The 27,646-nt window shown below is 26.8% G+C and overlaps 1 protein-coding gene across 2 annotated transcripts; it reads right to left on the minus strand.

Moving 5' to 3' along the window:
• On the minus strand, window positions 1-24,181 carry LOC113551254 (liprin-alpha-1). Of its 2 annotated transcripts, none has more exons than XM_026953385.1 (23): window positions 23,857-24,181; window positions 22,805-23,128; window positions 10,375-10,476; window positions 10,135-10,311; window positions 9,928-10,002; window positions 9,738-9,845; window positions 7,784-7,891; window positions 7,537-7,698; window positions 7,353-7,472; window positions 7,167-7,292; window positions 5,300-5,456; window positions 5,115-5,236; window positions 4,939-5,051; window positions 4,747-4,882; window positions 4,046-4,438; window positions 2,952-3,091; window positions 2,805-2,870; window positions 2,180-2,426; window positions 1,937-2,091; window positions 1,411-1,872; window positions 1,169-1,325; window positions 972-1,088; window positions 1-889 (listed from the first exon to the last, which is right to left on the minus strand). In XM_026953385.1, exons 2-23 carry the CDS (start codon window positions 23,051-23,053, stop codon window positions 794-796), a joined length of 3,588 nt encoding a protein of 1,195 aa, XP_026809186.1. In that variant the 5' UTR covers window positions 23,054-23,128; window positions 23,857-24,181; the 3' UTR covers window positions 1-793. The 2 variants fall into 2 exon arrangements, with proteins under 2 accessions (XP_026809186.1, XP_026809185.1); XM_026953384.1 differs by having other exon boundaries at window positions 7,155-7,292.
• Between the last annotated feature and the right edge of the window lie 3,465 nt (window positions 24,182-27,646).

The raw sequence follows: 27,646 nt of genomic DNA on the forward strand, positions 1-27,646 counted from the left end.
ACAACAGGATAGGATAATAATTTAAAACACATGAACAACACTGGCCACTAACAAAAAAAGAAAAAAAGGAAAATAATAATATGTATAAAAAATTTAAACTGTAAACTTATATGATTTACTTTAGGTATTTCAGTTTTAAAACAAACTGAACAAAAACAGCGAAGGAAGAGATAAATACATTTACGTTGTGCATTGCAGTTACATGTATAAGGTTTTGTTAGAACAATTTTTTACATAATTTAATTCCACTAATTAGTACATCATGGTTATGTAAATACTTCTTAACGCTAATAGTATACACATGGTACTTTAAAACAATACTTTGGTACGTAATCTCACGGAAATTGTGCACATTCGGTCATTATTATATCCTTCTCATCTAGGGGAACTATTACGGACAACTAATTTAGATACATTTTTTAAATTTATAAATAAATTTATATATATAACAGACGTTATAAAAAACGTATTAAATGAAAAAAAATGTTAGAACGAAAGATGATAAATTAATGAATAAGTTAAATGGTAATTTTTCCCATGAGTCATTAACAATATTTTCAACTTAACAATCAGAAAAAAAAACAATTATTTCAAAAATTATTTTTGAACTTAAAAACGCCATTTAAAATATTAAAAGGATAAAAAAAAAAAATAAAACAAAATGTTGCTTTTTAAAAATGCAATAACTATCCATGCCGCTTTGACAACTTGAAGGAGTGCTGATGCGGCACAGTTTAAACAGTCAATACCACCTGCACCTCTCATTTTAATCTTGAGAGGCGGATGGGTAATATCAGGAGGCTCCAAGATCACTACAACTACTGTCTAATCTCCGTTCTGTCGATATGGTCAATAGTTTATTGAACTCTGTGTCTAATACTTGACGAGCCTATTAATAATATTTAAATTTGAATAAAAATTAAATAATCAAAACTATTATATTATTATTATCCATTAAATTGTCAACGTACTTGTGCGTTTTGTGGAGGTATTTGAAGTGCCATAGCAAGTGTATTAGAATCAAAATTCTTGTCAAGTGCAATTATTGCACCATGTACACCGGATTCAATTAGATTGTTAGCATATTCCTAAATTTTTAATTGTCAGTTATACACATGATAAATCGTTTTATTTTTTAAAGTTTTTTAATTGCTGTCAGTATACAAACCTTCAAACCAATACTAGTAATCCATTTAATTACTCTTTCATTGGACCATACTAAAATGTCTACAGTTTCATGTTCAGCAATGCGGCGTCTATCTTCTAGTTGACTTCGATCAAAATTAACCCGTTTTAAGCATGTTATACCAAATTGTAAGCTTGTTCTAAATAATATTATGTTAAATTAAAAAAATATATATTAATAAATTAAAAGTACATTATACTAATGAAAATATTATTTAAAGTTACCGATGGAAACCATCCAGCATTTTCAACTGTGATCTAAAATCACGTTTTGTCAGATGATCAAGCATTCTAGCATCTACAAGACATTCCATAAATGTGGATCGATATTGTGGTAATCCCAATGATGGTAACCAATAGTTTCCAACCCATTCGTGATTCATATCACCGAAAGCTAATGTTGAACGAAGCGATTTTGCTGGAGCTGAAGGGCTTGTTAAAGACACCATCTCCTGAATGGCTAATCTAAGCTTTAAACGGTGCAATGGATTGCTAATTCCAATCTCTCTTTGTATTTCAGTATCCGATAAAGCACTCATTATAGCTCCAGATTTAACATTAGCTCTGCAAGCTGCCACATACCATGCTGGCATTCCAACCCATAATTCTAACCAAGCCACAATAGTTGGTCCATTCCATAAAGCAAACGGAGTTCCAGCTTTCATTGCTTCTTCAAGTAATTCATGTCTACAAAATAGAAGTATTAGACAAGTAATTAATCATTAAATTTGATTAATTTAGAAATACTTACTTTTTCTTTTTTCTTCTGTCAAAATCACCTTTCTGTCCTAAACTTGCACTACATAAACTGGAAGTATCATCTCCAGCATAGGAACTAGCCAGTGACATATCAGAAGAAGACATATGACTCAACATACCACTCATGCCCTCTTTGCCCTTTCCCTGCTATAAATATACAAATAAAAGAAATATGTAATTATATATACATAAGTATAAATTTGATTACAATAATTACAATAATTAGGTACAATACCTTTTCTTTTTTACTAAAGAATCGTCCTAAAGATGACTTAATTCCTTTTTTTTTTTGCGCTGCTACAGATGCAGATGACGGCAATGTATGGTGGTATGATTGCATTTGAGAGACACTGAATGCACTTGATATACTTGACAGACTAGTGCCAGTTTGACCCATCAATGTTGGACCATGATGCAAAGAATCTTGACTGCTGTGACGAGAGGACAACGGTGATGGAGGCGTAGAAAACCCACTGGCACCCCTATATTACAAACCCAAACCAACGGCTACTACAAATAACTAAAAAGCACTAAGGAGGGCATTTACAACTAACATTTAATGATTTTATTGTATATACAAGGAAATGAATTATCTATTTATTATAAGAATATCGCATTAATTAATTTATTAAAATCATGATAAAAAGATTTAATCTCAAAATATAAATACTGTGTTTTTGTTTGGCTTGCGTGCCTGTACATTAAATAAAAATATATCTTTTATAAAATAATGAAATATGGATTGTAAATATATGTACAATATGTGATACATATGAAATAATATGTTTAGTACTACATGGTTTTAAACCATATTAAAATGTCTAATCAAATAAGTAAATTTAAATTACTGCAATATTTACCTTAATGATGAAGAGTTATAGTTTATCATATTTAATGTTGATGGAACAGTATTGATGCCAGCACGCCTATAACAAAAGAAAAACAAATTATAAATCTAGTAAATCATTTATTATTTCTTTTAACTATTTAAGAATTACTATACTAACCTGCGCAGTTCTTCTTGACTATGAGCTAAGGCTTGAGCCACTCGCTCTAATCTCATTGAACGTGCTGTTAATGGACTTGCTGCTCCATTATTATCTTGTGTTGATGAAATACCCATGTCATCTTCTTCATTAAGCTGAAGCTAAAAAATAATGTAACATTTGTTGTTTTATTAATAAATTCAAGCAAAGCCATGAAGTACGACAAACAATTTAAGTTTACAATATATATTATATGATTAATTTAAAATTAATCAAAATACAATAAAAAATTAAAAGTATAATCTGCTTTGGCACTTTCCATCACCAGTCTTAAAAGGAAATATAATTTATTGATGATAGCACGCAGAACATAAACAAACTGTATAATGTATACCAAGAACTTATTGAAATTTTAAAAGTTAAGATATGTCAACAATAAAAGTGCAGACAATCCAATTTTTTCATTCAAAAGCCGCACAAAAAACTTAATACTTCGTATACCTAAATATGAACAATATTTAAAAAATCATTGATATTCTTGTACCTTTTAAAGAGTATCACATAACAAAACTAATTATTTTTTTTTGTAAATAATTAACTAGATGCCTTTTAAAAAAAATGTATGTAACTACTTTTAAATTTGAATGGGTAGTTTTTAAGTTATTTAACTTTGTAAACCAAGGATGATAAAAAGAATGGAGTTATGATGGTTTTAAAATTTAATCAATAAATCTATCAACATTTTATCATTTGTAAACATGTCCAAATAGAATTAGTACAAGATCTTATATATGTTTAATAATTTTGTAAAACCATTTAACCATTATCTTTTAGTAACATATTAATAACTTTTCAACAAGATACTCTTTAAATGGAATAACAATTTAAATAATTTAATATGGTCCTTAATAAACTTAACAAATAAAAAAAGTTTGAATTTGAATAAATTGATTACTAAGGAAAATCGATTTTTGACAAAAAGTTAACAGAAAAATATAATAGTAAAATCAACCAATACTATTAAATTTCTGCATCACTCAGAATTAAAGCAGTATAAACATATATGAATTGATTATTTGTATTTTATTTATATTGTACAAGATTATTTTACTTACAGAATGATATTTATGTAAATATTCTCTCTGAGGAGTAGACCGGCCACTAGCAGGAGGCGACTGCCGATCATAATTACGATTTCTAGATAATAGATTAACATGTTCCATGCTACCAACTCTGGATTCAAGTTCTTCTGCTCGGGCTTCTGTATTTTGCTTTTCAGCTTGAATTAGTCTTATCTCTGTATTGATTGCATCTAATTGTTCTTGTAACATCAGAGCTAATGTCTGAGCATCTGCTGCCGAAGGAGACAGTGGTTCGCCTGTATCACAATACATGCCTGGCTCATCATCAAGATCATCATCACCACCATCCATATCTACATCGCTAGAAGCATCAAATGCTTGCTGTACATTAGCTAAGACATGGGCTTGTTGTAATTTTTCCCATTCCTAAAAAAGGCATATATTAAAATATCTATATTGGTAGACTATATAAAAAATAATATTATAATATTCTATCAAAAATACACAATAGAAAAAAGTGAAATCTCCCCAAACAAGAGAATATAATATAAACTTTTATAAGTGGCACTTCTATATAGTGAATACAATTTAAATTTCAGCGATCGAGATAGTCTAATATTTAGAGGTATCACTGTATCGAATATATAGATATGATAAGTTTATAGTTTGACATTTTTTGAATAACTTTTAATACAAAAAAAAAAAAAAAATACAAAAATAATATACTTAAGTACCTTGGCATGGTTTGATTCCATTGGAGACATTCTGGCTTTCATTGATCTACGTGATAATGAATGAGTATCAAAGTTTGAATGTTGACTAGAACTTTGAACAAAACTCCCTTGATCAGGACCACCAGGAGACAAACTCCTACAAATTAAGTTTGTTATAAATACTAAACAAAAAAAATGTAATTATCTACTAACCTTGTTAATGCATCAGTCTGTTGTATATTAAAAGCGATCTCCTGTTGGAGCATTTGTCTTTTAATGTTATCGATTTCCATACGCGCTTTTCCAAGTTCTTTTAATAATTCAGTCTAAAATCAATTTAAAATATTTAAAATTAATGTTTATGATAACAACATATTTAACAGACAAACCTTTTCTGTTTGAATTTCTTCGACTAGTTTACGACACTTTTCTAGTTCTTGTGTCAGCATGTTTTTCTCTTCTAAAGCATGCATGCGTTCCTTCAAATGTACTTGAAGTCGTTCATTAGATTCTAAAACATTTACAAAAATATATAATTAAAAAAATAAAAATAAATAATATTGTTTATAATAACCTGATAATAATTTGTCAACAGTAGCTGAAAGTCTTGTATTATGTTCTTCATTCATTTTAAGTCTTTGATTGACTCTCATTACTTCAGCATTTTTCTCTTCTACTTGTGATTCTAACCTCTGAATACGATCTTCAGCTGTACCATGTCTTTCTTGAGCCTAAAATAATTTTGCATTAATTGTATTTGTTTATTTCACTATGTATTATCTAACGTATAGAGCGAGCATAATAATAAAAGTGAATAAATAATATTCATACATTCAATTATTTAATTTTTTTTTCAAACCAATATTATCAAGAAGTTATAATGTAAATAATTTAGAATTTGATGACAACTGAAATAAATAAGTCTTCTTTTTATTTATATTTGAACTAAGCTTAAAAAATTATTTAAATTATTTATTTACTCTATACTCTTATGGATATATTTGATATTAAGATTTTATGTATATATTTTTAAGGTGTTAAAAGTAGGTAATGAGATTTCAAATCTTTTATTTTAAACAGAAATAATGTGAGAGTGGTTGTGACATATTTTGGTTACTGTATATTAATGACTATTTCTTGGCAAAAGTGTATAGAAGAATAAATATTTGATTGTATAAACAAAATAGAAAACATATTGTTTACAGATAATCTGATTTAAACAATAATTTCAATTTATAATTCAAAATAAATAAATAGAATAGTAGAAAATTACAATTAAAAGCTTTTATATACATATTTACATTCTGAAACTGGATGAATCAGAATCTAATTTTGGATTAGTTAAGTTATAATTAGGGCTAGAATTTTAAGATTCTTGATCCTAAAAAATGACCCAAAAATAATTTTAAAAGATTTAGGAGAAAAATTCCAAAACATTAAGTCGCATATGAATCGATTGCGATTTGTTTTGGCATATAGTAAAAAAATATGTCAATGCACACACTCAAAGTAAAAATACTACTAAATAGGAATTTACTGACACTATACATAAATTACCACCATAATATATGTACTCACCACATCACTATAATTTAATTTAACAATTAAGATAACTCACAATATTGAAGATTATTGTTGCATATATCAGTGATATAATTATTTGTTATGTATTTTTAACTACTATTGAAAACAGAGCATAAATAAAAATAAATAAAAAATGCTAAAAAGTACGAAAAAACTATATATTTGAATTCATAGACGACCAAATTACATTTTGTGCTTGAAAATTATATTATTCTGTATATCATAAAAGAAATCCTATACTATCCTGGCCCTAGTTATAACAATTAATATTATTATTTATTGGAACGACATAGAAACTATGTAGTTTGGAACAAATGTACAGGTAGTATAATTCTACTTTTAAATAACTTTAAAAAACTTTTAACCTGAAGCTTTAAATATAAATATGGGTCTTTCTATTAAAACAATTTTAAATAGTTAAATTCTTACAAAATAAAAATCATACAATTATTAATATATTTTGAAATATTAGCATAATATATCTAAAAATTGCCCTACTTATATATGAAAATATATCCAAAGGGTGTTTTCTTTGTTATCATATGTAAATAAACAATAAAACACAGTAAACCATCCTGCATATGTACACTATAGTTTATATTTTTAAATATGCATTAAGTAAAAAATATATTTAGTTGTAAAAGTAGCAGGAAAATCGTGCTTAAAGCATAAATAGAAGTAATAAGGTATTCAAGACTCAATAAAAATTGAATATTAAAAGTACAATACTATGAATAATAAAACTAATAAACTAATAAATAATACGAGTTCGACAACAGGTTGGGTGTGAAAAACAAAAAGAATAAAATTGAGAAAAAGTTTGATCTGTTGAACGAATCTCGTACCTGAGCCCTTACCTGGGTAAGGGCTTCCATTCGCTGTTTAAGTTCTTGTTCTATCTCTGGCAGAGTTGCAAATTGTGCCAATTTCTGTTCACATAATTCTAATTTCTCATGAGTTGCACGTGTCTTTTCTTCTTGCAACTGAAAAAATGTATTTGCAAAATTAAAAGTTATATATATTAATAGGAACATCACACATACTTTTAACTGAGCTTCTTTATGCCTAAGTTCTTGTTCTAATTTATCATTTAAATCATGCAATGAGGTAGATTCACGTTGTAAATTCATGTATTTTTTTTCCAAGGAACTAATCCGTTCTTCCTATAGAGTATAAAATGTATAATTAACATTAAATATTACTAAATGGAAAATAATCCAAATGTACCTGTTCTTCTTTGATAGAAATATTTTCTCTCAGTTCATGATGTAAATTATTGCTATTTTCTTGAGACTTATGAAGTTCTCGCTGTGTTTTTGAAAGTGAATCCTCTAATTCAGAAACTCGACTAGACAATTCATTCATTTTCCAAGTGCCATACTCAGAATTCTAAATTAAACATTTAATTTATTTTTAAAAAGTTCATTTTTTAATTTGTACATTAAGCAATGCAATTTTTTTTATTTTGACAAACCTCTTGATCAATACTATTATTAACACAATTGTCCACATGTGTGTTGACTAGTTTTTCGTCTTGTGCATACTTAGTAGTTTCATCAATGTGACCATTCAGTGTTCTATTCTGACATGCAAATCAATCACTTTACACAAAATGCTTAAAAATACTCATGCTAGCATCTTATTAAATTAAATAAACTAATTTACCACAGTAAAAATATAACACATATCCAATTAATATATTTATAGAAAAAAAATGTTAAAATTAATTAAAATAAAATTTAACATTAAAGTGTTTGATATGTATTTTATTCTGAGGTAAGAGGACATATTTATATAGTCACTTTGAAGTAAATAAGTAAATAAAAAAAATAACACAATTCGTTCTGCTATATTTTAGGTTTTAAGTATACCCTGTCAACAAGTGTGTTATAGAATAGATTGTTTTTTTTTAAATTTAATTTTAAAGATAAACAATAGCAATATTTTTTATTACAATAAGTAACTATATAATATAATATGTACACACAAAGGAAAGAAAATTAAATAAAAAAAAGTAAAATACAGCTAACACAATAAAAAATATTATAATTTATGATAGCTAATAATCTAACCTAACCAACTGGTAATGATCAACTTACCAGTTCTAAAATTGTGCTGTTCAGATATCATAACATATTTTACCAAGATCTGGTATTATTGAAATGGGCTTGTAATTTAAAACATTTAATAGGTGCCCTGATTCTGATATCAGAGTTAAATAATTTATTTTCATATACTAAAGAAAATATTTACATCTAATAAGTTTATAAAAGTAGATAAGTTGAAATTGGATTACAGAATGACAATTATACAAATACTGAAAGGATATGTTATCTAAACCACTGAACTGTTTGAATACTTGTTAAGGTATTAAAAGTACATAAACATCATTCAGTAAAAAAACTACATCAGATGGAAGGTCAAACGGCAACTAACCAAATGAACCAACATTATTCGATGGAAATGAAGAGTTTTTAAGGTATTTTTAACTGTAATAAGTTATGAGGAATTTTGTACTCAATGTTTTAAATGAAGAAACAATTATGTTATAACATAAATTGAAAAATATAAATTTCATGTCTATAAATAGTTGAATCTCTATTTAATGTTATTCTTTTCATAATAACTACAAAAATACAAAATCAATTTTGATGAAAACTGGTGTTCTGTAAAGAATTCTATTTTTACTACGTATTTTACAATTATTAAGTTAAGTAATATAAATTTCCTACTTATAATTTTCAAAAGTACTAACTAGATACAATTTTCTATTTTAGAATGTGATTATATACAAAAAATTAAATTAAATCAGTGTAGAAAATGTCTTACTCTGTTCAGAATCATAAAATGTATTATTCTTCTAAAATATATATCATATGATTGATTGTAGGCATAGATTAACCATAACACAATAATTTTTATTGTAGGTGACTTATATTATAATCATGCTTTAAATTAACTGAATTATATATAAAAATATATGGGTTGGCGTTCATAATATGATAATTATACATCAATAGTTATTTAATAATAAAACTGATTTATAAACTAATTATCTATAATTAACACACAGAAATGTCTTTTAAAAAATTATAATAACTACTTTTGAATTTAATAAAAATAATATCCATGCCTTTAAAGTTTACCCATATGCAAAAAATATATATTGTATACCTTATACAAATGAACTGCTATATTCATTTAATACTACCCTTTTTTAATATTATATACCTACCAAATTTTATCTAAAACTGACTAATTTAATAAAACATCTAAGTACTAATTATGGTCATGTGATTATATACAAAAATTATTCACATAAAAAAGTGCATATCTATAATCTACAATTTTATTTTATAAAAATAAATGTAAAATAATAATTTGTCAACTATAAGATATATGTCAATTAATAATAAAACGAAAATTACTTTTATAGTATGTGGTAGAGAGCAAGTACCATCCACATTATCAGAACCTCCATTTTCTTGGATAATAGAATCATCTTCTGTTTTACCACCAGATTTTAACACATCAAGCTATTAAAAATATCATTATAAAACTTGTTAAGTATAAAATAAAATATAGTTCAAATAAAATTGATAATTTAATTATTAATACCTCTTGCATAGTGCTTTCTAGTTTCTCTTCAAGTTTAGCATTGGCTTCTAGAGCGTACCTTAATCTATCCCTTACCTGTTTATAAAAATAAATTATATCGATAAATAATTAACACATAAACTTAAAATACAATTTAAATAGATTTTAATAATCAATAATACATTGTGTAATACACTAATACAAAAATAACTTTTTTTTTATACTTACTTTTTCATCAAGAGCTTTATGATGCTCAAAAAGACTTTTAAGTGCTTTCAGAACTTCTACTTCACTGGAAACACCAGAATAGGCTTGTGGATTTTGATTTGTCTGCCTTTTAATGACAGTTGATCGTATTGACCTTTCATGTCTTGATACTAAACTTTCCAAATGTTCTAATAGCAACTAAAATTAAAAAAGTTAAAATATGTTTAACATAAAAAATGATAATAAAAATAAAATATATACTCTTGTATTGCTTCTTTCAGCTTTTAATTCGGCAATTTCTTCATCTCTTGCGGCTAATTGGTCACGTGTTTGACTTAGTTCTTTTCTTAATGCAGCAATTTCCTAAATGATAAAATAAAGTATCAACTATTACTAATATATAATCATAATTTGATACAGATTAGTGATTACCAACCTAGAATTTTATATTTTTAGTTTGAAAACAGCATTGTAATATAATATATAATATATCACATTTAAGTATACAACTATATTATAAATTAGTAATCACTAAATCTGTGGTTTAAAATTAGTAATGATACATGACTATTGGGTAATTGTCATGTATAATTAAAAAACAAAAACCAATGAAATATGTTTACCTGAAGTAAGACTAAGTGTAACATACAAGAACATGTGTTAACATTGTTATTAATATTTGCTATACGGTTTAATTTATACTGTGAATTATCGAAAGTTTCATGGACTGTAGTTGCAGCATCATTTAATAACGATGAAAGTGTATCAGAGAATTTTGAACGATATAGTATGTTTATATTGTTCATAGTTAATTGTTATACAAAACAATAACAGAAATAATAATTAAATATAATACAATACATTATACAAAAAAATATAGAATGAAATAGAAATTCCATGGAATACAGAATTCATACCTAACTCAAAGGCTATGCAATTCATACTAAGAGGGAAAATGCATACTCCATTGAAACACCCTATTGAAATGGAAAGTAAAAAAGGAAAGGGATATTTATCTCAAGCAAACATATTGCTACTGGTAGTAAAAGCTTATATTTTATTATGAATACTCCCCTAATAATCACAGAGCAACACATATTATATCCGCTTTTTTAGACAAAATTTGATATCCAAAGGGCTTATTACTCAAATATTCCATATAATTCATTTTATGGAGAAAAAACATTTTCTGATTCCAAGTAGACAGTAATTCAAGAGAAAAATGAAAAATAGCAAAACATAAAAATGGTAAAATGAACAACATATGAATATTATAAAAATAAAATAAAATTATTGTGGAATAATTTATTCAGAAATATTTATCCAGTTATCACAAATTTATGAATAAATTAATTGTCAATAAATTTTTCTTTTTAGGGGAAATGTAGGTATGTAATACAGATATATTATTTTGAATAATTAATAAAATTGTCAATTTATACTTATTGAAGACTTCAAAATTTGATATGATTACTAGCTATTTTTATTTTAAGTATGAAGTTTAAACATATCATTTGACATAATGATTATTTTGAAAACAAGACTGTGTTTTTCTTTTGGTATATTTTTATAAAAGTGTAATTTTAAGTTATAAATTGTAATACTTTGAGTTATATCAAACATAATATATGTTTCAATTATATTTAAAATACAGCAAAATCTTTTGAATTAGTTTATAAGTTTTAAATAGAAGGGAATTTAATATCTTATCAATATAAATGCAACATATACATATATATATCAATTAAATGAAGAGGATATCATATGCTTAGAGGTTAAAATATTGTAAAAAATTAAGACAAAGATGTAAGATAATAGTTAATTTTTAAGTTCAATAATAGGTCAATTCACTCCAATGTTTAAGGTAACATTACATAATGGAAAATTCTAAACCTAAATACTGTTATGTTATGCATTATTTAAACAGAGACAACACATGTGAGTATGAAATTCGTCTTAAATCTTTTTGAAAACACATCGGAATAAAACAAATTAAAGCTTTTAAAATTCAATTCAATTCATACACTAAATCGAATATTAATTTGTTTCAATCAAATTACAATAAGGTGGATTACGACTATAAACAATTAGTTAAATATTGGTATTAGTAGAACTCGGAATTTATGGGAGTTACATTTTATTCTATATTATACTCTTGATCTATAGCAGACCAAGTTAAACTAACAAACTATACAATAGTTAGTTTAAAATTCGAAAATTTAAAATGCTTTTTTTGAGTATTTTTTTAATTTAAAAAGATATTTTTTTGTTAGAATTTTGAATTATTCTTTTTACATATTTAACATTTTTTCGTGCATATTTTATCTGTTTTAGTTTCTATAACTTTCGAGCCCTGGTAATTATTAATTGATTAACTGTAAGACAATTATAACTAATGAATAGTAAAAGATATCAAAAATTGAAACTGAATTTCATATTATACGCCATATACAGTGTATCTATTAATCCTTTTATTTGCTGTTGAGATAATAATGTATAATGGAGAGTCGGAGAATATTATAATGCACTAAACAGCAAATATGTACAATTGTGAATTTAGCGATCGTGATTAGCCGGTTTTTTTTTTTATTACAATAAACATTATATTTTTCCGAAGGGAATAAGAGACAAAGATTAATTACTTTTAGATTGTTGTAGTAAATAGTGCTAAAAAATGCCCATGAATAAAAATACCAACACAAATATTACGTGGGAACTGATTACGCGTGTTATTTATACTTAAAAATAATAAATCATATAGAAAGAAAAAGAAAGTATAATACAATAAAAGCAATACTTAAAACCAAAAACTAAACTGTCTATATTTTTTTTTATTAGGTTTCTAGGTTCTTCGAGAATTTTTATCAAAATAAGTGGCACAATAAATAATTTATAAAATTTATAATAACATTTAAGATTTAAAATCATCTAAAATTCATAGAATACTTTCAAATTTAAAATATTATCATTCATTAATAGTAGTTTAATCTTTGAGGTACTTGTAATGGTTAGGCCCAACTATTACTAATGAGTAATGATCTTTCTTTATAACAGGAGCGGATCCAGAAATTTATCAATGGGGGGGGGGGGTAATTAAAATATATCCATCAGATACTATTCATACCTATTAATAACATACTTATTAATATAAACATAATTAATTACTTATTATTTAATTATTAATATTCACATTTACAATTAATTCTTCGAAACTGGTATCTATGACAACATTTTCATACGTTTATAAATTTATAAAATTTAAATATAATAAGCTCAAGGAGGGGGGGTATTTACCCTTTTACTCCTCCCTTAGATCCGCCACTGCTTTATAAAATATTTATATACTTTAGTAAAGCAATTTTCATAGAATATTTCATGAATAAACATTTTATTTTTAGATAAAGTCGATATTTATTTTATTGAGGTGTAAATGATACTTGTATTTTATATGATGAATGGCAAAAAATTCTAAGGAAAAATACGAGAAAAAAATACGGGAATATAGGTAGTCTTAAGAAAAAAAAATATTGTTCTTATTATATATATTACTAGCTGAATTACCCGGCTTCGCCCGTGTGTATTTTTTGTTTTCTCTAAATGAAAGTCTTAAATCAACAAACATTGGTGTGTTTAAAAAAAAAAATGTATTTTATTTGGTTTTATAAAGTGCTAAATAGTAGTAGTAGCTGAATTATAAAAAAAAATTATAAAAAATTGGGCAACGTAGTGACACTCAGGAACGTATTTGGAAAAAAGTTAAAGTGTCGTCACAAAATTAGTACATAAAAAGGCCTGTTCTTTCATAAATAAATAAATTAAGGATTATTATTTAATTATGCATTTACCATTATACCATTATTATAAAATTATTATCCATAAAACATTATTTAAAAAAACATTTAATTATTCATTTTTGTTGGATAAGTTTTAATAATCGCTTTGCATACTTTAAATCAACTTACTAGTATTATACATACATAACTTTATGTCAATTTGTGGTATTGCCATGTACGTGTTTTCTGTAAGACCTACATTTTTTTTACAGTATTGTCATAAAAGTAAAAAAAAAAAAATGTAACCGTTATTTAATGTTTACTCTAAAGAAGAGTACTTACAAAGAAGTGGTTAGTATTTTACACGAAAAATGTGCTGAATAGAATTATTTTCCAGATTTAAAAGTAGGTATTACACGTTGACTTTGAACAAGGAACTATCACTATGCAGGCTACTCGTGAAATAATTGGATTTGAATTAAAATAAAAGGATATTTTTATCACCATATCTTAAATTTCAAAATATATAATTTAGATTTTCTAATTTTGTATACAAAAAACGACAATTATTTAATAGTTTTTATAAACTATATTTTTTATTGAAATTTAAATGAAAATGGTAAATGTATAATTAATAATAATAATATATGATAAATAAAAAAAAATTTCGCTGATTTACGAATAATGTTTATTTACCAACAAATTAAAAGACAATCATAAATATAAGCATAGATCTCCAAAATTAGTTATACTACTGAAATAATTTTATAGTGATTTAAAAGCAAGATGATTTAAACATTTTAAGATTAAAAACGCATCATCAAAACATTGGTAATAAGCCAATGTACTATAATTTTAACTTTGACCCTACTGATTTTATTCAACGAAAGGTAAAGTATCTATATTAGTGTATGCAGAATAGCAGAGATAATAAATTGACATATGTCAGTAAAGTATTAACTTTAATACATTTTGATAAATTATGATGGCTAATTTAGTTAATAACATATATTTTTTGACATTTTATTTTATGTATAGTAAGTACCATAATAATGGCGAGTCAAATTATAAGTGAAAACTGGACGAGTATATGGGATGATGAGACATACGTGCATAATATATTAATTTATAGTCATTCACAAACGGGTTCACAATATTTCAAACAAACTTTAAAATTAAAAATTACATAACCAAAACAGTTTGTATAGCATATAAATTTTAATGTTATCAATATAAAATATTATTAATTTATATTATATAAATACATTTTTACAATGAGTTTGATTATTTTTTTAAAAGCTATAAACAAACTCTAGTATACAATATTACAATCTATACCCTATTTGGCCTTCACGTTAAGAAGGAACCTCGACGGAATTTTCCATTGAGTTTACTTATCATATGCCAGCTGTGTAGCGAACTAACTCAAGCTTCTGTGCATAAGTCAGCCGCCTAAGTTCGTTCTTAAGAAAAATGGAGTTCAGGCACCTAATTTAATCAGTAATTGCTTAATTTTAAATTATTATTAGAATGATACACCAAATTTAATTTAAATAATTATACGTCTTGTCAATTTGTAAAATAAGTATTGTAGTACTTATTTTAAAGAACTAAAATTGTAAATAAAGATAAATTATAGAGTAAATTTTTTAATGGCTATAGAAACATGATTTAATTTTATTATAAATAATTTATATACATAGGTAAAATTTTACATGAAAATCAGCTATATTAAGAACTAAGAAAGTTAAATAAATGAAGATTACTGAATTACTTAATTTAATGACATAATGTGTACCATACATAAAAAAATACACCAATAAAATATTATCATAGTTGTAAAAGGTTTACTTCTAAGTACATTAAAAAACAATATTTAGTGTAGGTACATCGTTTCAGACTTTTGTCTGAAGTACTTTTAGATTGAGATTACACCTAAAATAGGTATCTAATTTTAATTACCTAGTTAATAGTCACCATTAGTGTTGCGTGTAATTGAGTTTGAGTGAACCTCACCATACAGTACTGTAATGTAGTTTTTTTTTTTAAATATAATATAACATATTATGGATATTACTAAAAAAAAAATGTAAAATTGAAAGTTAATTTGAGTGTTATATCGAATACGTGAATACACCCTATGTAGTTATTAAATATGTGACTTATACAGTTATACGAGTATAAAAAAATAATTTATGTATAAAATATATAGTATAGGTTTAGTGTGATTTAGATGCATTGATTAAATCACTTTTAAGTGAGTTATAATACATATATATTATACAATCAACCTTTAAATGGCGAGAAAAACGCGGATATAAGTATATAATGTACTGCGATAAAGGTCACAGTCACTGGTCCAATATTACAAGTATTATAAATTATAGCAAGACGCGAGTAAAAAAAATGATCGCAGATGTTCGACGAATCATAAAATAAAATAATAAAAAGTATCGAGAAACTCGATTTGCTGTAGCTGGATTTCAAGTGTACCTATCTAATCATTGATCCAAAAAACGATTCTGAACAGATACGACGGTCACCGTGTCCTATTTTCAATGATATTTTATAAAATATTTATATTTACATTATAATATTATATTTTAATTCATAGTTTATTACTAAGCCAATACCGATGAGGCGACATATTATAGAATGGTATAAATAGGTTGTGGTGATGTAGCATAAATAACTTGAGTTATTCTAAAATTTTAAATATTAAAATATTATAATGTATAGAAATTAGAGATGTTCTGAGTACCCGGCAATTACTTGATGTACTCGATATCATATTTAAGACTTGGCTCTTACCCGGTATCTGTCGTAATACTAAATTTTTACCCAGTCCTTACTCGGTACCGGCGTAATACCTACATTTCTACCCGGCTCTTACTCGGTAGACTCGGTAAAAAGATTCGCTCACACGACAGTGCGACACAACTAATTTTCGCAATACAATATTTTTCCTTATCGGAATATCCAAGTGGCTGTTTATTGATAAATCTATTTTTAATTATTTCCTTATGAGGTACTATGAATTTAGGGGAAATACAACTGCGAGCAAACTACGTACATGTCAGAAATAACGGGTTAATAAATTATGAGATAATAATCTAGCCTCAGAATGCCGAACAGCTTTTATTTGTTCACCATAATATTTTTTAAATATATATTTTATTGTATTATAGTAATATTATTAATTACTGACGGGGTACCTAATAATACCTATTATAATTTTATTTTTTATATTTTATGTTAATACTCAATAGTGTTTTTTTCTGTGTTTGGCACTTTGGGTAAGTAGTATATTATAATTGCTTAACTAATAATTATTAACTATTATTTATTAAATACCCAATAGTCAATACTGTGTTTAAAAAAAATATTCTACTCGGTCAGTATTCGGTACTCGGTTAGTATTAAAAATTTTACTCAGCCAGTACTCGATACTCGGTTAGTATTAAAAACTTTACTTGGCCAGTACTAGGTACTCGGTTTATAACAAACTATCTAGTATCTACTAGGAACATCTCTAATAGAAATATTAATAACATACATAAAAGAAAAAAATTTTAAATCCCTAAAATGTATATATATATATATTTTTTGTTAATACAGTAAAATAAGTAAATTCGTTTGAAAAAAAAACACGTTATTTTTTAAGAAATATCAAATAAGTACTTCAAATTAAACATATATATATTTAATCATGAATAATTTTTTTGATAATTGTTAGAAAAACTGAAACAAATTCTATTTAGTGGGTATTTTTTGATTTTGTTATTTTTAAAACATATGTATTTTACTGAGATTATATAAGAATAATGGTGTGGAAATCATTAGTTTTAAAATTATAGCTTTCTAAAGCTTATGATTTTCAGTTTTTTACTCATGAGTGCAAAGTGCAACACTCTAGTTTACCGTGCTTTAATGAACTTTTTTTTCTGAAACTCGCGTATTTTATTAAGTTAAAAATGAATTATTGTAAGATTTCCAGTAAAAATAATACAAGTAGTCGCTCCCTACACTCATCAACTTCAGTCACCAAATTCGAGAACCTTCGGACTTTTCATTGGATGGAGATTCAGCATATCCAAAGGGTGGAAATAGTACACTGGAGGGAGAGGTATGCATAACCTATCATTAGGGTAGACAGGCAATCTAACAAGTGCATATCTATCTTTCATATAGACTTAACTACTTAAGTATGACAAGTAGCCGCTATCTCCGACCTTAAAATTTAAAGTCCTACGAACCTCTCGTAACATTGCTAGTAAAGTAATACAATTAATCATTCCCAATGCCTACCTAGAGCAGAATTAAAGACCAGACAAGGGAGGATCCAGCATGTATTTACGGTCAGGGTACTTTATTGGAAAAATTATATAATATAGATATAGCCCCCCACCAAAAAAAAACAATATAATAAAAATGTATGTTTTTTAATATTATTTTTTCCGACGGGAGTGGCAATTGCCCCCTGAATCCGCCCTTGGGACCAGAGCTATCCTAGAGAGAAATATAAATTTGGTACCCATTATCAATAAATAGCTATTAGAACAACATATATTTCACATATAATACTATATGAATATGAAAGATGCAATCCTGAAGCAAAATCTCCTTTTATATCTATATTATCTGGCTTAGGCTTCAGTTACCGACAAAATTCGGGTCTCAAGATTGCAGTAATAAAAATAAATATAAAATTAATTACTTTACATAAAATTGACTTTGGGATTTTAATCTTAATTAATTCTAATACCTATGACATGTCTTAAAACATACGTAAAAAATTTTTCAAAATCTTTTTAAGGTATAACCTCTAAAAAACTTTTTGCTGGTCAACGTGTTAATAGTGAAAACAATTATATATTAAAATAAAACATTAAGATTAGATAGAATTCAAATATAAAATTACAGGAGCGGATCCAGACCAAGATAACAAGGGGGGGATTTTTAAAGGGCACACATTAATTTTGATAAAGTATTTATTTAGGTACATACATATGTTACTTTCCACGGTCTCGTACAGAACAAAAAAAATATTTTGTAAAGTAGATAAAAGTAATAAAAAAATATATCACTATAATTTTGTTACCCTATGGTGAAAAGCATATTTAGTTGTAACTATTTTCAGTGCGTCATTAAAGAGCGGGCGAATTTTTGAAATTTATCATCAACTATTACTGCACCTTAAAAACACATGGATTAAAGATATCTTAGTTGTATTTTTTTTATTACTTACCTGTCCTATTTATCTGGAACATTATAAATTTTAAAATATTTAGTTTATAAAACGGAAATATTTCTTTTTCGACAGTTATTTTACATTTTGTATACTATATTATTTTATTATTTATTGCATGTATTAGTGATTATTTTTTACGAAATTAATGTTAATTTTTAAAGAATTATTCATTATTTAATATAGTAGTAGGTAAATATTAAATATAATAAACATTTAATGTTATTTGATTTAATGAATTTAGGAAAATCCAAAAGTTCTATATTTATAAAATACAATCGATAATATTAGTTTTAAGTGCAGAATAAATATTAATGGTAACATAACTCCAATCATTGATAACTACAACTCGAAAATCCTAAAAATGAAGTAAAAGGAGTGTTGAATAAACCAGAAGTAGGGCACCAGGTCAACTACCAGGCCTATCGATCCAATAAGGGTGCGTTCTACAATAGAGTGGAAAAAGGGCAATGGATGATGCACTAGACTTTCAAGACGTCAAAGAAATAATGTACCACGTGTGTTATAACATAATTAAACTTTAATAAAATAATACGACATTTTTAAATATTTTTTTTTTTTTTATAGAATAAAATTAAATATATTTTTAAACTTGCAATGTAGGTGTAAATAAAATTGTATTGACACAGAGAAAAGCTATTATGAAATGTACAGTGTACTTGACTTAAATATTAAATTAAATAAATAATATATGAAATATTCGCGTATTTGATTTAATATTAATTTTTAACCAAAAAAAAAATGAGATAATTTTAAAGACTATAAAAATACATAAAAAAATTTAAAACGTGTTTAAATATTATCATTTATCAGTTTGATAGTAAATAGTACCTCAGTTTAAATACAGGGGTATTAGTTAGGTATTAATTAGGTATTAAATACATTTTAGGATGGGTTTTTTTAAAAATTTTTATTAAAGTAATTACTTTTACTACCTGTAAGTATTACTATAGATTGATTACATAACAAAAAAAAACAACAAACCAACTGTCAAAAACTGATTTCCCATTTTTCTTAATTTTTTTCTGATTATATAAAAAAATATTTATAGTTTATAATTTTGATCTGTTCAAAGTACAAACTAGAGTCTATTAGCCATCCAAAACCAAGATCAAAGCATTTTGTTGATTATGTATCCTGCATATACACACACAAAACAGACATCATAGTAAAATCCATATATTTATCACTTAGCTCAGAATTAAAATCAGTAAAATAATATATAGTAAATTCCCGTTACAACGAATACCAATACAAGAAAAATCCCGTTATAACGTAAGTCCATAGAAGTCCCCTGCCGAAAATCAGGGCTTATAAAGAGCTTATTCGAATTTTTGTTACAATGAAACTTCCGTTATAACAAAAAAAAAATTCGGTCCCCCGGAGTTCGTTGTAATGGGATTTTTTTGTATTATGTTTAATGTTGTAAATTTTATTCATATGAAACAAATTTAAAACTTTAACTTAAAACTTAGAACTTGTTACTTATTTGTATACACAGTAATACATAGAGTAAGTCTTTTATTTTATGATACCTATGATATTAGTTACTTAAAACTTACTGTAATATATTATACTAAAATAAGTAAGTACCTAAATTTCAGTTGACACAGTATATAGTATGGTATTGGACATTTGTTTTGCTTTGCTTACTTCAGAGCACGATAGGGATTAATTATTATTTTAAATTTAAATGCCATAATAATCACTTAAAAACAATTTTGACGTATCAACAAAAAAAGAAAAAATATGAATGGTCTTGTTTACATTTGTTTAAACACTCTTTAATAGAAATGTTTCGATAAGTTGTAAAACAAAATATAAGAAAAGTACTGATCAGTATTGCTCTGTTCAAGAAATCCAAATACATAACAAATTATTCACTAATTTTTATGATTTTCAACTTTTGATTCCATAGATTTACCCTATGTTTTTTTTAATTTTTACTTGCATAGTTTACAACAGTTAAGTCAAAATTCAATTTCATAAAATTATGAAGATACTTTAAAACATTTATTAAAGAATTTATAAATAATAAAATAGATAAATATTTAATAATGCAAGTTCATTTAAAAGTAACTATTTACAGTTTGTCACTTCAAGTTTAAAATAAATATTAATTAATTATCTATTAGATTTTTCATTAGGTATTTATTAGTAATAACTGTTGCACTTAGGAATAAGATAAATATTGATTATACCTTATGATCTAATTGTATGTGAAAGAATCTGTTTATTAAAGTAATGAAAGCTTTTACCTAACCTAACTGAATACAAATCATTCCGAATATTCTGGTTGAGCAAATCAAATAGGCTGTTAGATTATATATTATAGTTTTTCTATTTGTTACAAAGTCAGCTATATTTAAATGCAAGGCTAATTCATACTACTTATAGGTATTATTATCAAACTGAAAGGGATTTATAAGACATATCTATACCTAATTCATTAAGTGAAGGGTATTCATTTAACCATTACCACAAACATAGAACTATATTATATAATACAGATACCACTGGTAAATGGTAATATATTACAGAGTACAAACTACTAACAATATTAATTATTGTGGATAAAAAATTTCTTGAAATCATATTATAATATTAAATAAAACATATATTTATAAGTAATGATACATAACACTAATATTGCAACCAATTAACACAATATTAAGACAAGGGGAATTAAGTATGCTAAGGATGAAGGTAATTTTTATTTTAATCACTAGTATAATTCAATGAAGTAACTACATGATAGGTAGCACACAACATGATTAAGTTTTGATGAATAAAATTTATATTATTTTGATTTTTTTTGCAATTTGTACTTATATTACAATTTAAATTAATTAATGAATGAAATTATTAGGGAAATATGTATTGAAGCATAAGTTTCATTTAAACCATATCCGGGATCATACCTAAGATAAAGTTATCTAATTTAATTTATAATAGATACTTTATGTTGATTAAGAATGGACTTTATTATATACCCAAATTGTGGCACTGAACACTCTTGAATCCTTAAACTATTATCTAGGACTAAGAGATCTGTCATAGGTTGCAATCGTCAATGACTATTATGCAAACTGTAATATTTTAGTAAACCTACACTAATTTTTGTAGTGGTTGCTATTTAATAGTGGGATGTGACCTATTTTTATCAGCCGAGTGTTTCTCTTAAAAAAAAAAGAATGTAGACATATAGAGTATCTTTCAACATAGATAATTTAGGTAAACATAATACAATATTATATTTTAATAAGGAAGTATTTCATTAATTACTTACTGTACAATAGATGATTTAGAAGTATGTTAAGGAAAAAATACCCTAATGTACTTATAACCAGAGTACAATTATTCACATTGACTACCGTACTAACATTATTCATTGAAAATTAGGTCATAAAAAAATTATTTTTAGGAAATTTATGATTACCTACTCCAATAATTTCTTAAAAATCCTTTAAAACCATAACATAACATTTCAGAAATAACATTGTTGTGTATTAAGTTATATTTTAGTAAGTCATTATAAATAAAAATAGGTAGAATATAAATCTGATTAAATTCACCGAGTGCCACAAACTATTATATTGATAAATTCAGTAATTTATGGATATCTACCCATGTTTAAATTTAATTTTACCTTTGGAAATGTGGCATCAATTTGTCTTTGTAGAGCATTTCTTTCACTTTCTACTTCGGCCAATTGTTTTTCAGTCTCGTCAAGCCTAATTTGACTCTTGCTTAATGTATCCAAAAGTTTGTTGCGTTCCTCTACCACAGTGTCCATAAACTCATTGATGCGAACATCTTCGCCGGAAAACTGATGCCGCTGACCACCAATATTGTCTTCAGTGATGGTCGGCATAACGTCACACATCATGTTCCACATTTTGTCGGTATTTTAATTCACTGTCACGTTATATCAACTATACGTTGAATGACATTTCATCGAATCTCCGTTATTCTGAAATGAAAATCAATTACGTCAAGATCGTCGACGGCGGACACTAGTGTTAGGCAGTTGTAGATACGGCACGACACTGTCAATGCAAATTCCTATGATCAGTTTACTTTAACTACTGATATCGAACCAAACAATGACGTAAATAACGCGGAATCGACATTTATGGTAAAAAACCATTGGACGATCACACACGGTTTCAAAGGGGATCGGCGTTCTATTCGAACACAGCACGGACGCGATCGATTTTCGAAGCTCGAGAAATCGCGACGTTACGTATTATCAATCGAAACAGTTTTATCACGGTTGGCTCGAGAGAGCATGGCGTATAAAAGCGATAATATTTTAATAACGACAACGAAAATGACCGTAATGTTCAGTGGTGGTATATCTTATAATTTTATATTCTGTATTTCTGTCTCTGTCTGCGATGGGCGTTGTTGTTGGGTGATATGAGGGCAAGTCAACGACGATGTGCCGAGACGTACATAGAAGAGTATATATATATATATATTATGTGTATCGATGAGATCCCATAACGTGCAACGTTCGGGGCATCCCCCTCCCACCAATGAGAATTCCGAAAGATAGCACAGAATCGACACACTAGAAAAGAATAAAGATTAAAACAGCCTTATCATCATCATAGAAAATGGGATGCGGCGGCAAAAACGAGTTATTCCGTTTTTTGATCCTCGACTTCTTCTTATCTATAAAACATGATTACTTACTTGGGTAAAAGGAATGTTGAACGTAAAACGAACGTTTGATGAATCGGCGGTGGTGGGGACACTCGCGCGGTATTTGTTTTTAGGAATTTACGCGGGCGAACGACACGGGCATGACGATGGGGCGGCGGCGTCGGACAAGTTCAACGGGCAACTCCAAGAAATGACTGTGGGCATAGCGCGTGCACTCTACAGCACCGGCTGACGAGAAACGAAACGAACCGGAACGGATTGTGAAAACACGACTATTTCCCTTCTGATGTGTAGTTACGATATTCTGAGAGCGAACATTTTGACCTGGTGAAAGTTTCGGCCATGTTTGCGGTTCGATTGGGGGTGCGTTTCGGCAGAGTTCATGGAAGAAATACGTTGCGGGCGCGGCTGTTTCCATGACGCTCTCGGGTTGACACTGCGCCCTAGCATGGGGACAGGCGCGCGCGACTGCGGTGGCCTTGTCACGGCGCCCGACCGTCTGACAGACTACGGTTTACATTTCAATTTAAGACGCGCGCTATACGAATTCCATGCTGTCTGTAGTTATTATATAAAGACGTAACTTGTGAGCAGATAAGTAGATTTGTACCAAGTTTTAGAGAAGGATGGCCAAATAAATTGGAAGTGCTTTTTAGGGCTCTGATTGCTGAAATCCCCACAGTTTTTAAGTGGCAAATTCAAATACAATATAATGAAAAATAAAATGTATTTTTTGGCTAAAAATTATAAAAGTGGAATTTTTACTTTGTTAGAAATTTGATAAAATTTCTACCAAAGGGGTCATGTATAAAGGCTGTGTGATTTAAGTAGGTATATTTTTGTTGGACTAAATCGTTCCCAAAAAGATAGGTACTATATTATAGTAGTAGTATGTTGGTTTTTTTTATTTATATTAGATAGAAACTTGAATAATAATAAAATATATGCCATTTGAAAAATCATTGAGAGCTGAAATGAACAGCGCAAGGACTTAGTAAAAATGCTCATATTGAGACTTATTCGTCGGTTTTTCAATGCAATACTGAATACTGTACAATAATATATCGTATAAACACTATAAACGATACTACGACTAAAGATTCGTGGAATAAATCAAATAATGTGATTACATTTTTAAAATACAAAGAGGACTTACTTATTTATTCTGATAAATGAAAATATGTGCTTAATATAAAATATAAATGTCATTGTCTATACAAAATTTAAAATGGACATTTTATGACTTTAAATCGTTATCTATTTCAGCTTTATTAACTTGCACGTTTGATCATCAAAATCCTATTAAAAACTAATTAAATTAATCATATAATGGAAAAATATATATTCTATAGGTTTAAGGGTGCTGCTCGGATATGTGGTCTACATAAGTATGAGACCAGTATGAGAAGTACGAGTATGTTGACTGTATGGCATAATGAAAAATATTCAAAATAATAATATTATAATTAAGTAGTAAGTATTCTGTAAAAAACTAAAAACTATTTACAAAATATTCAAAATAATATAAAAACCTTATAAGAGGTTAGAGGATTCCACACCTGGGGATGTGTTGTTTCATGTAATTTTACAAAAAAAGTGATAGGTAAATGAAAAAAATAAGTTATTAGCTTAGAATGCTTAGATACAATTGTACTTATACTCTATAATTATATTTCATTTTGCAATTCCAAAATATTCGGAAATTGTATAGTTGCATGTCTGCATGATAAGTTTATAATCAATGAATCGAGTGTGATTGATTTAAATATTTATTGTTGACTATAGTCTGTAAATAGATATGATTAGAACCCTTATTATCTCCACAACAAGCCTAGCTTCTGGAAGACATGTGTAAAAGTATCAGTGCTATATTTTTATAGTATAAATATTTGTATTAATCTATACATAGTATAAATGCATCATGTATAGACGTATAGTGTACTATTTAATTTTTCAATGTCATGAATAAATAATAAAATAATAATAAAAAATAAAAATTGTCCTATTATCAAATAAAAAATCAGGTAAAAACATTATCTGTGTTATAATTTTTAAGTGAATAATAAAATATTAATATCTGTATAAAAATGCTCATAATTCACTTAAAAAACTAAAGTATCATAAAAACCGACGAGAGAACACAGATAATGTTCTTACGTCTAACCACTCTAACCTAACATTTAAGTTAAATTACAGGACATTATACTTTAATATTTAAGCTAAACAAAATTGGTTTTACTGAATAAAAATTTGCCATATTACAAGTTTGTAAGACAAATATACATGTGGGTGTTTCGATTAACTGCATTAATGTTCTTCAAAGTTGAAATATGCAACAAATGAGTCAAGTTCTTCTTTTCTTCAATAATGGTCGAGGTTCAGTTAAAGCAATTAGGTATCTTTTGTATCTTTCATCGTTTTTATAATTTTTATCTTTGCATGTATCCATGATCTTTCTATGCTTTGAGTGTGGCTAGTGTGAGCATTTGTCAAAGTATTAACGTAAATTTGTTAATGTTTAACTATTTGATGAGCATATTGCAAATGTATATCCATAACTATTCAAAGATCTATAAGTCACTAACTTATTTGAGTAAATAACAGAAAGTTTCATACTCTTGCTAAATATTTGAAAATGATGTGTTTTTTTGTCTTCAAAGTACATACAAATATTGAGTCAAAACCATTTTTAAGCAAAAAACACAAAGTCCAACCGTACTTCATCTCTGGTTTCTACCGTTAAGTAATTAATTATCAATTTCGACTTCATCGCTCGACAAAAAATATAATTTATATCAATAATAAATATTAATCATTAATAATATTTTATTTATAGGTATTTCAAAATTGACAATTATCTATTATATTTATATACATATAAAATGATGGAAATCTATATTTTTGATTTTCTAATAGCTTTTGCAAATGCTTATACTATAGTACGCAAGAACAAGAAGGTACTAACAATAAAAATGAACTTACAATGTTATAGGTAGGTAATAAAAAATCTTTGACACTCTGTTACTCTATCATAATGTGATAATATCATGATTCATGGTCCATAAACTAAGTAGGATTAGAAGGAATTAATGAAGGAATGGACTGGCAACGATGGAACCTTTTTAATCCACGCAAGTAACGAATGTGTCATCAATGAAAACGAAAAGATACTCGAGATCAGTACAACACAATCAAGGCCAGCCATGGGCCATGACTAAAATATAAACGTAACAACTAACAATTAGGTACTATTTTTCGTGTATAGATCATAAATCGCTGCCGAGTACCATTCTAAATTGGAATAGAGTATAGATAGTACTCGAAACAGTCGAAATCTTGTGCTTTTGGTAAGCTGTGCGAAGTAGTGGGGAAGAAACATGACAAAAAACATGTATTTTGTTATGGGAAGAAACATATTTTAGTGATCATCATCACCACTCGACCAACCCATTCGTTATCAGTTCATTCTTTCTTAGTTAGAGGTGTCCATGAAGGCCTGAACTAAGATCATGAATTAAGATATAGGTTAATTCAATATTCATGACTAAGATATATCACACAATCTTATATAATACCGAGATATATCAAATAAATTTGTGATACATAATTGATTAGTGAGCGGCAATGATAAGAGTTAGATTTAATCTCCTGAAAAATAAAAGATGATAATATCGTAGGGCCGAGTAAAAAAACGCAGATCTACCAACTTCGAAATATAAAAAATCCCATTTCAATTTTGTTAATTTTATTTTTGGAATTTTCAAATTAAAATATTATTGTATAATTATTGTAAAATTTAAATATTATTGTATGGTTAAAA

The sequence above is a fragment of the Rhopalosiphum maidis genome, chromosome 2 (assembly GCF_003676215.2).
Source record: "Rhopalosiphum maidis isolate BTI-1 chromosome 2, ASM367621v3, whole genome shotgun sequence".
In the NCBI taxonomy this organism is placed as follows: Eukaryota; Metazoa; Arthropoda; class Insecta; order Hemiptera; family Aphididae; genus Rhopalosiphum; species Rhopalosiphum maidis.

Coding starts and splice junctions, on each gene's coding strand:
- LOC113551254 (XM_026953384.1), bottom strand. CDS start 23,053: ATGTGGAACATGATGTGTGACGTTATGCCGACCATCACTGAAGACAAT. Junction 10,003..10,134: donor ATAAAGCTCTTGATGAAAAA/GTAAGTATAAAA, acceptor TTTTATAAACAG/GTAAGGGATAGATTAAGGTA. Junction 890..971: donor TACCTCCACAAAACGCACAA/GTACGTTGACAA, acceptor TATTATTAATAG/GCTCGTCAAGTATTAGACAC.